Source organism: Xyrauchen texanus, chromosome 3 (genome assembly GCF_025860055.1).
Source record: "Xyrauchen texanus isolate HMW12.3.18 chromosome 3, RBS_HiC_50CHRs, whole genome shotgun sequence".
Taxonomy (NCBI): Eukaryota; Metazoa; Chordata; class Actinopteri; order Cypriniformes; family Catostomidae; genus Xyrauchen; species Xyrauchen texanus.
This window is the reverse complement of record NC_068278.1, coordinates 10028574-10043338: the sequence shown is the minus strand read 5'-3', so window position 1 is coordinate 10043338 and position 14765 is coordinate 10028574. Positions and strand designations below refer to the sequence as shown.

Here is a 14765-nt window from a genome sequence, read left to right as displayed (position 1 = left end):
ATCTAAAAGATACTTTTTGCTTTTTTTGTTGACAATATTCTCCAAACAGGTGCTGTAGTTCTTGATCTCCTGGAGAAAATGAATGAAATTTGGCTTGGACCCTGACCATTTCTTTTTATGTATGTGGATCTTTACACATACATAAAAGAGGTGTCACTAGGAACTCTGGTGTAACTGACTCTTTTCACACTTCCGTGTTTTGGTTTTATGTTATTTTAATTTTATTTTTATTTTTTTGCAAACACATTTGCTCCAACATCAAAAGAAATCACAAATATTCAATTTTTACAAATTTACAAATAAAAAAAAATACAAAATAAAATAAAAATAGAGGGCGATGGATTAGGACATTCAGAAGAGAGAAGTTGACAAAATTACTGTCACTCTCTCCACAGCTGTATCAGAAACCTTACATATGTGGTAACTCGTTTGTTAAAACTAATTCCAGAGAAATAAAATGAAAAATATATATATATAATACAAATATATAATAATTTACACGAATTATTATTATTTAAAAAAAATAATAATTTGTAAATAAGGCGGAAATACGTAAACACAGTCTCTGAAAAAGTTTCAACAACAGAGCTTCCGGTGTAAACACATCACTGTTTCATCTATCATGGAGGCTGTCGTTGGTGAGGTTGTCGCTACAGAGGACTTAGAGGTAATTTGTAGTCTTTTCTAATGTCTATCTGAAATGATTCCTGTTGAAAATTAATTGACATGTGTGAACACTTCTCTGAATGAGGGTGATTGTTCCCAAATCTGCCAGCTGTCGCATCAAACCTCAGTAATACTAACTACGTTTCCATCCAAGGATTTTTTTTGCGATAAAAGTTTTAGCGCATCAAAATAAAGCTGAAAGAAACGCAAATTATTGCTAAAATTTCACAAGTGTCGACATAATATTTGTCCGTTTCACTCTAGCACATATACTCTTTGTCGATACATCAAAAACTAGTTTGGAAACACTTGTCGAGAAAATTGGCATTAACGCAAATATTTATTGTCACATGACAGAATTTACCCCAATCGTTAATCGAGTTAATCATGACGACGATGATATACATAATTGAAAGCCAATATTTTGTACGTGATTATGGATTGATCTTAACGGCATATAGATCTGAAACTGCAAACATGACACTCCAGAAGTGCCAATATACAGGTGAAACTCGAAAAATTAGAATATCGTGCAAAAGTTCATTAATTTCAGTAATTCAACTTAAAAGGTGGAACTAATATATTATATAGACTCATTACAAGCAAAGTAAGATATTTCAAGCCTTTATTTGATATAATTTTGATGATTATGGCTTACAGCTTATGAAAACCCCAAATTCAGAATCTCAGAAAATTAGAATATTACATGAAATCAATAAAAAAAGGATTTTAAATACAGAAATGTCGGCCCTCTGAAAAGTATAATCATGCATATGTACTCAGTACTTGGTTTGGGCCCCTTTTGCATTAATTACTGCCTCAATGCGGCGTGGCATGGATGCTATCAGCCTGTGGCACTGCTGAGGTGTTATGGAAGACCAAGATGCTTCAATAGCGGCCTTCAGCTCTTCTGCATTGTTTGATCTCATGACTCTCATCTTTCTCTAGGCAATGCCCCATAGATTCTCTATGGAGTTCAGGTCAGGCGAGTTTGCTGGCCAATCAAGCACAGTAATACCATGGTCATTGAACCAGGTTTTGGTACTTTTGGCAGTGTGGGCAGGTGCCAAGTCCTGCTGGAAAATGAAGTCAGCATCTCCATAAAGCTTGTCTGCTGAAGGAAGCATGAAGTGCTCTAAAATGTCCCGGTAGACGGCTGCGTTGACTCTGGACTTAATAAAGCACAGTGGACCAACACCAGCCGATGACATGGCTCCCCAAACCAACACAGACTGTGGAAACTTCATACTGGACTTCAAGCATCTTGGATTGTGTGCCTCTCCATTCTTGCAAAATTTGCTCTCATCAGAAAAGAGGACTTTGGACCACTGAGCAACAGACCAGTTCTTTTTTTCTTTAGCCCAGGTAAGACGTTTGACATTTGAAGCCCATGTCCAGAACCCGTCTGTGTGTGGTGGCTCTTGATGCAGTAACTCCAGCCTCAGTCCACTCCTTGTGAAGCTCCCCCACACATTTGAATGGCCTTTTCCTGACAATCCTCTCCAGGCTACGGTCATCCCTGCTGCTTGTGCACCTTTTTCTTCCACACTTTCCCTTCCACTTAACTTTCTATTAATGTGCTTTGATACAGCACTTTGAGAACATCCAACTTCTTTTGCAATTACCTTTTGAGGCTTTCCCTCCTTGTGGAGGGTGTCAATGATGGTTTTCTGCACAACTGTCAGGTCAGCAGTCTTCCCCATGATTGTGAATTCAACTGAACCAGACTGAGAGACCATTTAAAGGCTCAGGAACCCTTTGCAGGTGTTTAGCTGATTAGAGTGTGACACTTTGAGCCTACAATACTGAACCTTTTCACAATATTCTAATTTTCTGAGATTCTGAATTTGGGGTTTTCATAAGCCGTAAGCCATAATCATCAAAATTATATCAAATAAAGGCTTGAAATATCTTACTTTGCTTGTAATGAGTCTATATAATATATTATTTTCACCTTTTAAGTTGAATTACTGAAATTAATGAACTTTTGCACGATATTCTAATTTTTCGAGTTTCACCTGTAAATATCTCATAACATTCACCTCAAGTGCACAGCGAACAAATGAATGGCCGCTGTTTGCGATTAATTTAATCGCGGTAGCCATCCGTTCATTTATTAAAGTTGCCTTTCCACACCATTCAAAATAATAGACGGCAGTCATGGAATTAGCCCATAATACATATAATTTATGTGCACAAAGATGTTTTAAATGAAAAATAAATACACAATACTAGGAGAAAAGCTTCCATGTGCTTTTTTGGAACACTAATTTATAGCCCAATTCTATAAAATTATTATTTGTACTTTTCCCCCCTGTATAAAATTAAATAAATTACCAAACGAAAAAAGCATTAAATTAAAAAAATAAATTACCAAACAAAAAAATATATATTTTGAGACCTATATATGCCTTTTCTTTACACAAACTTTCATGATCCTTACCCTGTTCTGTAGTTGAAAAAAGTCGGCCAAATGACATTCTCAGAATGTTCTACACTTTTCTTCAAGAATCAGAACTATTTGTCCAATGAATTCACTTTCAGAAAATGAGCTTTTAAAAATGTTAAAACATTTAAATATTTTAAATCTAACCTTCTTTACCTCAGATCGCATTTGCTGAGCTTCTTCAGAAAATGTAAATTGCATTATGATGCTAAAATCAATTTTAGGTGATAATCAAGTTCAGTTGGTCGTTAAAAGCTGCTGGAGAAATACGCAGGACATAGTGATGGCGATGCTTTAGATTAGATGATTGTTCAAAATAACCTATTGAAGATCTGGAATCTTTCATAAATGTAAACTCTGATATTACACTGCATACATTTTTCTTTAATAGCTGTGCACACAATACACATCGATGGATGGTCCTTATACCAAGGACGAATGTTTCCGCCACTACTTAGTGCAGGTTGCCAGCTTGAACAGGGCCATGACGATTCACTTTCGGGTCGGAACCGTTGACAACCTGCGATAGGTGCAACATCAGGACCAATATTACAGTCCTTTCAGAAGGTCAACTGTTCCTTTTTGATTGGAATTCCTCATCTTCTGATTGCTTTTATTTGTGAAATTAAAATGACAGTAAACTGGCTAATTTCAATGAATTGCCTCAATACTCTCCCCATTTTACCAAACCTTCAGAGAGAAAAATTATGGACATCTGGCAGGGGAATTAGCGATAAATACACATTTCTGTATGGAAACGGCTTCTGGGCAGATATCTGTTGAATGGAAACAGGCAGAAGATGGCAAATTTATCAAAAATATTTTGTCGATAACAAAGTAGCAAGAAAGGTGGATGGAAACTAAGCTACAGATTCTCATTAAAGCATGTGGCACATCATATTTGGCCCAATAGTAGTAGATGGCTTGTCATCTTTATATTATTTTGATTTTCAGAAATTTGAGAAGAAATACAAGGCAGAGTTGGCGAAGGGGTGTTTTTCTAAAGACACTCAGTTCGAGTATGCATGGTGTCTGATTAGGAGCAAACACTCAGAGGACATCAAGAAGGGAATCGTGCTGCTCAATGGTAACTAATACATGAGTTCAATGAGAAAGTTACATTTTGCTCAGCCGAGTCAGATGTGGAAGATCATTAGTGTGCAAAGATCATTATTGGCTGTCATGTCCTGACGACAAAATGTCATTTGCTTGTAGGAATGTCTTCTCAAGTTGCGTTATCTTAAATGGACCTCAAAATTAAAAATCTCTCATAATTTACTCATCCTCATGCCATCCCAGATGTGTATGCCTTTTCATTCTGCTGAACAGCAATCATTTAATAAAGATGTTTGAATTATACACCATCTTGTATTCCGCGTTATTATGAGACCTGTTTCTTGCGGAGACTGAGATGCTGCTATCGCAGATAATAATAAAAAACACTTCACGCAGGACTCGCCAGTTTAGTGTAAATAAAGCGTTTAGAGCACTTAAGGAACCGAACTCTGATCACTTCTGTTTCTCTAAGCATGAGAGGGAGTTGTGGAGCACTGAACCGCTCTGAAAACACTGTAACAATGCTCTAACTTAATATAGACTGGACTGAGCAGCGCAAATAAACTTTGAAGGGAGCAGATTATTTATTTATTTAATTAAATTGCAGCCCGTTGCAATTTAATAATCGCACAAGGTCATATCGCGGTTTTGATTTTATTTCAATTAATTGTGCAGCCCTAAGCAATATGATAGGTTAGTCCTTTTTTACTATAAATCTCCACCTTTGACCAGCCCAAACCTGAAATGGGGAAGTGAAGGTGTAGATGTATAGTAAAAAATGAATTAAATATTGATTTCTCACCCACACCGTATGGCTTTCTTTTATGCTGCCTTTATATCATTTTTGAACATTCTGAGTTCTGGTCACCATTCACTTGCATCGTATGGACATACAGAGCTGAAATATTCTTCTAAAAATCTTTGTTTGTGTTCTGCAGAAGAAAGTAAGTCATACATCTGGGATGTGTCTGGGATTTTAATTGTAAATATTTGTTTATATTTATAAAGTCACTTTATTTTTACTTTTCCCTTCCTTAACAAAAATATTTTAGTGCCATTACCAAAAAGCAAAGGAAATTTCAATTTTTCAGAAAATTCCCTTACTAAATTTAATTATGGTATAGCAGAGAAGCACGAAGTCATGAAAGTTGTTTAATATTGTGATGAGGAGGAGGCCGGGGCCTGGCCATGAATGCGCATGGCTGGCCCCAATCGGGCTAATCAGCCATGGAGAGGGATAAGGCCGAACCGGATGCAGCAGTTCGAGAGAGAGAGAGCCACACGCAGCTGCCGTGTGTGTGTTTTTGTTTAAGTTTTCATTAAAATGTTACTTTGATGCTTTGTCCAGTTCTCGCCTCCTCCTTGCCCATTTGAACCGTGTTACAAATATGTTTTAATATGTAATTTTACCATTTTGCATTGTCGACAGGCCTAATTCCTGGCTTATGTTGCCTAATGGACCCTTTTTACACTTCCGCGTTCACGAAGCGGAAGTCGACATAGTTGGTTAAACTACTGTATGGCGACGATTGGGAAGAGAAGTAATAACCTGTACTACAGTGTTCCTTATTGCACTAATTTTAAATGAAAATGTCTGGATTTGTGTTTCCACAAATCTCCAAAAGATGCTGAACTTTGTACGAGCTCGGTGGGTTCACGCAATTAAACGCAAATGAGATTTACAGCAGTCATTCAAAGGTGGAATTGTGAAACACTTTTTAATCTAAGCTATACAAAGTATACAAACGGTATATGAATCACAACCGACACGAGAGTGTGTGTTTGATAGGGTTAAAATTCAGATGGAGAGGGACATGGGCCTCTCCACTCCTTCACATCCTGCGTCACCCCATTTCACCAAGTGCAACTCACAGATTTGTTAACTGTGCCCTCTTTTTTGCAATTTATGGCGATGGATATGTAGATCGTTCCTTTACTACATAAATATGTGCCTACTGATTTAATGCACAATAATATATTTTTTTTATGGACTTACATTCTTACTCGTGCAGACCCTCGAAAAACAACTTGTAGCCTTTTTGGAGTTTAGATTTAACTGTTGATGGACGATGCGTTCAACATCTCCAAACGTAAATGCAGGCAAAACTTTAAAGGACTGAAAACACGTACACCTCGGCAGCGCCCATAGTTGCATTTACCCAACAATGACGACTTCCGCTTCATGGACGTGTGTAAAGGCTCCATTTAATTCCTTGAAATATGTCGACAACAATTGCCCTTTGCAGTACCCTTGCATCTTTTCCCTTCTATTTTTGACATTTCCTTTGCAATACTGAACATGTCTATGTCTAAACTGAATGTAGGCACCAGAATATAATTTAATGTTGGTTCATGGCAAATTGAATATTCCTAAAATGGAATCTTAATTATTATTAAGACTTTTAGCTTTTTATATCGTCTTCTTACTCAGTTTAGAGCAGTTTCCTTGTTTATTGACATTATTCAGGGGAGACAGTATATTAAAATACGGCTGTGAGGTATAGACAAAGTCTTTGTTCACACCGCAGATGAATGTGGCCCAAAGACATGGTGTTGGATTCGGCGATTCATTTGGATTACACGTACAGTAAATGATAAACTATGCACATGAAAAGATACCAGACAGTGGTAGATTTATGTAAAAGTGTTTGCAAGGCAATGCAGTTCTGAATAATTATTCGTGAAACATAATTAAATAATAAAATAATGTACAAGTTGGAAAGTCAGATTGTTTTGAGAATGACCCTTATTATATCCCATTCTTGAGCTTAGTTGGTAGTTCCATTTTACAACTGTAAAAGACTTGACTTGCCGATATATTATTTGATAAACTGTATTAAATAAATACAAAATAATAATGGTTAATTATAATTGAATTACAGTAATGATATATTTTGTAATCACACCAGGGTTTGTTTTATGCATGCGGTTCAGTTTAGGAGTTTCGGCTGTTTAAACCAGTATCTGATATGGACTACATTTCAAATTTAATATGAACAACCTTACAAAAAAATAATTCAGATTTGAGCAGAGTTGGGTCACATTCGGCTGCATAAAATAAACCTGTTCATCCAATCTAGATCATATATAATGTTCACCACCCATGTTTTCTGGAATTTTTTTGTGAACCAGATTTCTTTTGGCATGATTGATATGAAGTTTCATCATCTGAATAATCAACATGAAGATATTAAACTGTACAATGCACATCTATCCTTCACAGCCTCATTTTCAGTCATAAAAATGTAAATACCAGAGTCTACCCTGACTAAGATCTCTTGCCTCACAATCAAACAAGAGTGGGGTTATATTATCCAATGTGTGAATGTTGTGAATCATTTGTAGCACTTGAAAACTTAATAGTGCAATAAAATCTATAAAACCACTTGAAAAGTTTGTAAATGGTAATCGAAAGAATAGGTTCCATTTTTATTGTTGCCCTTCATGTCATAATATGCCATTTAAACGGCATCCTGTCAGTGGTGTAATATTTTAATTGCCTATCATGCCACTCGGCAGCTCCTCAAACAACTTCCCGCATGATTAATTTAAGACTAGATATTGCAACTTCACAATAGTTACATTTAATGATATGTTTTTTTATCTGAATGACAATGATTCATTATTTTCTGTTAGGAGGGACAATGAAGAGGTTATAAATGTTATTGTTTGACAAAGTCAGACTTTTGTGTAACTGAAGTCCATTAGTTTTAAGAGTGCAACTACAATTAAACTTTGTAGTTACACATTGTGAGAATCAATGTTTAAAGTGTTATGGGTATTATTACATTCAATTCAGTACTAGTGTTAATTAATTAATATATTAAAAGGTAGTTCACCCAAAAATGAAAATTCTCATCATTCACCCTAATGCTTTCCAAGATGTGTTTGACTTTCTTCTGCAGAGCACAAATGTATATTTCAGCTCTTTAGGTCCATACAATGCAAGTGAATGGTGACCAGAACTTTCAAGCTAGAAAAAAGCACATAAAGGCAGCAGAAAAGTAATCCATAAGACTCCAGTGATTTAATCCATGTGTTCTGAAGCATTTGATTGCGTGCATGAGAAACAGATCAGTATTTAAGTCCTTTTTTTTTGTAATTCTCCACTTTCAGATTTTCCTTGTGTTTTTGGTGATTTGCATTCTTCGTGCATATCGCCACCTACTGGGCAGGGAATCAATATCTTTAGAAGATATTGATTTAACCGCTGGATTCTTATGGATAACTGCCTTTATGTGCCTTTTTTGAGCTTGGAAGTTTTGGTCACCATTCACATGCATTGTATGGACCTACAGAGCTAAAATTATCTTCTAGAAATCTTGATTTGTGTTCAGTAGAAGAAAAAAAATCATACACATCTGGGATGGCAGGAGGGTGAGTTAATGATGAGAGAATTTTCAGTTTTGATTGAACTATCCTTTTAACATGATACATAAAAAAATAAAAAATGTTTTTTTGACTAAATATGGAAATAATTGAAATTTCTCTTATTAGAGCTTATTCACAAGGGCACCAAAGATGACCAGCGGGATTACCTGTTTTATCTTGCTGTTGCAAACTACAAACTCAAGGTGGTTAAGAAAGCCTTTAATATTTACATCACACACTTGTAGTTTAAATGACTTTCCAACACTTATGCTCCACTTTTATTCACAGGAGTATGAGAGAGGTCTGAAATATATCAGGACTTTATTGAAGAACGAACCTGGAAACGCTCAAGCTTTAGATCTGGAAAAGCTCATTCACAAAGCCATGAAAAAAGGTGAGATGAAGCACACGTGTTTGTACAGTATGTGCATCCAGTCATATATATATATATATATATATATAGTTGTAAAACAACTCTGGAAATATTCGCTGTTTATATCACTCCACTTGACTGTGATTGTGTTGGTGTTCACGAGACGCAACGGTTGACCATTGGTCTGTTTCAAATTCCTTTTGAACTATTTTCCTTTGTAGGGCAAGAATTTACAAAAATAACTGGCTATATAGAGCATAAAAGTCTAGTTCCAGAAGTAAAAATCCCATGAATCTTTTTCCATAGGCAAAATCAATTTTTAACAATAAATCAGAAACACAGTAAAGACCTATCATGTGCTTCGAGGTTGTTAATCGGTGGTATATGCTAATGTTAAAACTATCAGTCCACATTATTTCAACTGAATTTTTTTAAGTATTGTGTTTAATTGTGGAATTCCTGGTGAAGAACTGCACTACCATTATCCTGAGACGAAAACATCCACCAATCAGAGAACCGCTGCCAACAAAGTGTACCAAACAAGCTCTGCAGCTTCTGCCCACTCCCATGATGCACTGCGAATGATGCAATCGAGTCAATGTCCTTACACTTTCAAACTACTCATATGTTTGAAAATATCTAAATATTTTTCAAAACATTTTTCCATGTAATAATAACAACTTTAAATCAATAGTTTTATATTTTTCATAATTTTTAAATTGGATTATGTCTTTTGCAATGCTTCATGGGATTGTAGTTCATTCCCTCATGAACTACGTTAAGGACAGTGCTGTGAAAATATATTTGCCCCATCCTGATTTATTTTTGTGTATATCTCATACTAAATTGATTAAAAAATTCAAACAAAATCTTACATAAAACAAAGGCAGTCTGAATAAACACAAAATACAGTTTTTAAATGATAATGTTATTTATTGAAGCAAAAAAGTTATCCAATACCAACTGGGCCTGTGTGAAATAGTATTTCAAGTCAAGTCAAGTGGTTTTTATTGTCGTTTCAACCATATACAGTTAGTACAGTACACAGCAAAACGAGACAACGTTCCTCCAGGACCATGGTGGTACATAAAAACAACAAAGGACCAACACAGGACCACATGAGACTACACAACGAAATAAAATACCTATATAAACTACCTATATATACCTATATAAAGTGCACGTGCAAACATGTGCAAAAAGTACAGGACAGTACAACAAATTACTGACAATGAACAGGACAATAGACAGTGCAGCGCCGACCAGTACTCAGTAGTGCAAAAAGATGACAGTTTCTAAAAATGTAAACATAACATACTATGAGATAATGTTCTATGCACATAGCAGTTATTGAGGTAGCAGACAGTTATAAAGTGACAGTTATTAAAGTGCAACTCAGGACACGTGTGTGTCAAACCAGTCTCTGAGTATTGAGAAGTCTGATGGCTTTTGCCCCCTTAGTTACTAAATCAGCATCTAAGTTCAGCTGGGCTAGACAAACCCAGACCTGATTACTGCCAGCCCTGTTCAATCAAATCAACACCTAAACAGAACTTTTTCAACAGCATGAATTTGGCTAAAAGGTTTCACCAAGTAGCACACTATGCCAAGGTTAAAAGAAATTCCAGAAATGACGAGGAAATATTTGATTGAAATACAGTCTGGGAAGAGTTACAAAGTTAATTTAAAGGCTCTGGGACTCCAAAGAACCACAGTGAGAGCCATTATCTCTAAATGAAGAAAACTTGGCACAGTAGTGAACCTTCCCAGAAGTGGCCGACCTTCCAAAATTCCTCCAAGAGCACAGCGACGACTCATCCAGGAAGTCGCAAAATAACATCCAAGGAACTGCAGGCCTCTCTCGCTTCAATAAAGGTCGCTGTTCATGACTCAACTATCAGAAAGACACTGGCCAAAAATGCCATCCATGGAAGAGTGTCGAGGCGAAAACTACTACTAACCCAGAAGAACATTAAGTCTTGTCTGAATTTTGCAAAAACACACCTTGATGATCCTCAAACCTTTTGGAATGTTCTGTGGATCAATGAGTTGAAAGTGGAACTGTTTGGAAGACAGTTACATCTGACGTAAATCAAACACAATTCCACAAAAAGAACATCATTCCTACAGTCAAGCATATTGATGGTAGTGTGATGGTGTGGGGATGCTTTGCTTCAGGGCCAGGATGACTTGCAATAATTGAGGGAAACTTGAATTCTGCTCTCTACCAAATAATCCTAAAGGAGAATGTCAGGTCATGGGTCTATGAATTGAAGCTCAACGCAACTGGATTATGCAGCAAGACAATGATCCAATGACAATGAATCATAGGAGTATGTTCACCTCTCAATGGCTCACAAGAAGTGAGTTTTGGAGTGGCCTATTCAAAGCCTCGAACCCGCTTGTAATGCTGTGGCAGCATCTTAAATGGGCAGTTCATGCTCGAAAACCTTCTAGTGTGACTGAACTAAAGCAGTTCTGCAGAAACGGAAGAACACACAATAGAAGAGTGGGCCAAAATTCCACCACAACGTTGTGAAACACTGATCTCCAGTTATCGGAAGCGATTGGTTGCAGTTGTTGCTGCTAAAGGTGGCACAACCAGCTATTTAGGTTAAGGCAGTTATTTTTTCACATGGGTGATATAGGTGTTGGATAACTTTTTGCTTCAGTAAAAAAAATATATATATATATATATACTTAAACTGTATTTTGTGTTTACTCTGGTTGCCTTTGTTTTATGTTATATCTTGTTTGAATATCTAAAATAATTTAGTAAGAAAAATATAATGGCAAATACTTTTTCACATCACTCTACACTGTTACTTGTATCAAAGTTTTAAATGTTGTGATTCACCTCGGGTCTGGTTGGTTTTCGTTCATGGCTTAGAATGTGTCTAAAATGCAACTTTCTCAATATTAACGTTTTGTTTATAGAACTGCAGCATTATGCCAATTCACAATTGTGATGCTATTCAGTTCAAGAGCACTCTTGTGTGATATTATATTGTACATATCTGGAAATGGACTAATATCAGCATGTTTATGTAGTTTTCACATGCCTCGTCACTTTGTATTCAATGTGCTTCTGTTTCTCATGTTCTCCAGATGGACTTGTTGGGATGGCAATTGTTGGTGGAATTGGTCTTGGTTTGGCTGGTTTGGCTGGATTGGCTGGATTGATGGGTCTGGTTGGTTTAGCTGTGGCTAAGAAATCTTAAGACAATGAGCTGAGACACATACTTCATGATGCCTTATAAGTGAGGATGTTAAGACCTGTTTTAGGTTTGGAATGAAAGACCTGCAAGTCAGTCATGATGACACTGACAGAAAACCAATTAACCATCTGATGCCTTACTAGTTTTTTAAGAATTCCTCTATATAAGGCCAGTGCATTTTAAACTAAATCAGAACTCCCTCACACTTAAAGCATAATGACCAGAGCAGCACCTCTTCACATCTCTGTTAGAGAGAAAGAGCTACAACAATACATGTTTTTCAGTTAACATTAACATTGAACTGTTTTAGCGTTTTTTATTCATTGTCCTTGCAAGTGTCCCCTCATTGAGTATGCTAAAAAGCATCCATGGATCAGCACATATTCATTAAACAAAATTTTTAAGATATTGATGTCTATTAAGATGAAATGTTATCGGTTTCATTTGTATTCATCTAACGAACAGGTGTATATAACCTTAACACCAGATATTCACACTAATGGTCAAAAGTTTTGAAACACTTATTCTTTATTATATATTTTTATAGTAAAGTCATCTAAACTATGGAGTAACATAATTGAACTATAGCAATTATGTTGTGACTAAACAAAATCCAAAATAAATCAAAACTTTAGTATTTTAGCATCTTCAAAGTGGTCACCCTTTGCCTAGAATCTAATAATCATAATACTCTTGGCATTTTCTCAAGCAACTTCTTGAGGTATCACCCTGGGATGCTTTTTAAACAGTATTGAAGGAGTTCCCATCTATGTTGGGCACTTATTGGCTGCTTTTCTCATCAATTTTAAAAATGTATTTTTTTAAAATAAAATTTTAGTTTTATACTGAAATAAATGAATATATTGGCACAATTATATTTTTGTCTACAAATCTCATTTAAAACATTTAAGCATACGCCTTCAGATCAAAAGATTTTTAAGATCAGAGAAACATATCAGTCAAAAGTTTTGACCGGTTGTGTGTATATATATATATATATATATATATATAACTGGATTTCTTTTACTTTCTAAGTTTAAGACCATACCAAACGAATGTCCTTGTATACGTCTTCTTGTGCTTGTATTTGAAGAGTTTTTAAAGCAGTTTAGAAATGTAATGTAAAAAACAAAAACAAGTATACAGCTGTAACAATGTAAATTAAACCTTCCAATGATGCCTAGGCCAAATCTTTTAGTTAAAAGCCTGACATGTATAGTTCAAATATGTGTAGCCATAATAAAATGCATGTTTTGTTCTTGCACTAAATCATAAAGACAAGAGTTTGTCTCATGGTGTATTCTGTACGAGGAGTATCAGATTTTGTTTGTGTTTATGTCTTTATAACAACAATGCATATTGCCAATTTTAAACACAAGCACCAAATTAAACAATTAAACCCCATGCTCTACATGTTTGAATGTACTTCATTTTCACTCTTGTCTTCACTCAAGTTTGATGTAGGAATAAATGTATATGGAAAGTTGATTTGAATTCAAATAAAATGTAAGATTAAAGATAGAAAACTTATGAAAATGTGAGTAGTGCTTGCACATGTGAGACTCGTTGTCACAATGCTAAGAGCAATGATGTTTTGGGCCGTTGGCAGGACATTGCAATTCTTTTGCTATGGTTTGTCCCAAAATATTTATGATATTCTTAAAAACTAAGTTTATTCTTAAACTTAAAATAATATGAAACATAATCAAACAGAGACACACATGCAGTGCGGATCGGCTCTTCTTTATCTTGCTCTCCCACTGATCAGCTGATTCAGCGCTGGCTGTGCACCAAAACGGCCTGGCCATGCCCCCTCATCACACTCTTTCCCCTGCCCGATTCAGGCCAGGGCGCCACAGGACTGACTTACTACCCCCCAAACCCCTGTAATTACTGTAATTACTTTTTCATAAAACAAGTAAAGGGATTACTGTTAAATTTTCATTCATTTAATTACAATTACTTCAGATGTAATTGTGTTAAATATTGTATAGACTATAAAACAATTCTTTATAAAACAATTGTGAATTTAACATCGAAATGTTATGTCTAGTGTTAAAATGTATGTTTTCTAATTTAATGCAGCCCCCTTAAATTCATTGACCAGTTCATGAATAATGCATTTTATTTTATATAATTTATTTGAAAGAAATAAAAGAACAGTTTCATGTCTATCGCTGTGTTTTTCATCTGGTTGAGGTTGATAAGGGTTTTAGAAAGTAATTAGTAATAAGTAATACAGTTACTTTTCAGACAGAGTAATTAGTACAGTAATCAAATTGCACTGTAGAAGATGTAATTAGTAGTTAGTAATTAATTACTTTTTAAGAGTAACTTACCCAATGCTGATTCTGATTACTAACTATTTTAATTGTTACTGTAGTGAAATAAGTTACTAATATTTTGTCATTTTAAATACGTAATCACTGTTTGCATGGCAATTGACAGGGAGAGTGTTACTATATAATGTGCATTCATAATTAGCATGCTAGCATTCACGTTGGCTCATTTTAATATTTTCATTATTTAAAGTACTTAAATTGAGATTACTTGTTAAATTTAAGTTCAGCCAACGAGTTATGTTTAACGTTAAGTGCTATCAAAATGTACGAGTTAGCTTACTCAATATTTAGTT

General features: G+C 35.4%; 1 protein-coding gene across 1 annotated transcript; it reads left to right on the top strand.

The window, feature by feature from the left end:
- Positions 1-575: 575 nt before the first annotated feature.
- LOC127626628 (mitochondrial fission 1 protein-like) lies at positions 576-14302 on the top strand. The gene is made up of 5 exons (XM_052102563.1): positions 576-667; positions 4067-4199; positions 8666-8742; positions 8828-8933; positions 12021-14302. Exons 1-5 carry the CDS (start codon positions 623-625, stop codon positions 12131-12133), a joined length of 474 nt encoding a protein of 157 aa, XP_051958523.1. The 5' UTR covers positions 576-622; the 3' UTR covers positions 12134-14302.
- The last annotated feature ends 463 nt before the right edge of the window (positions 14303-14765 follow it).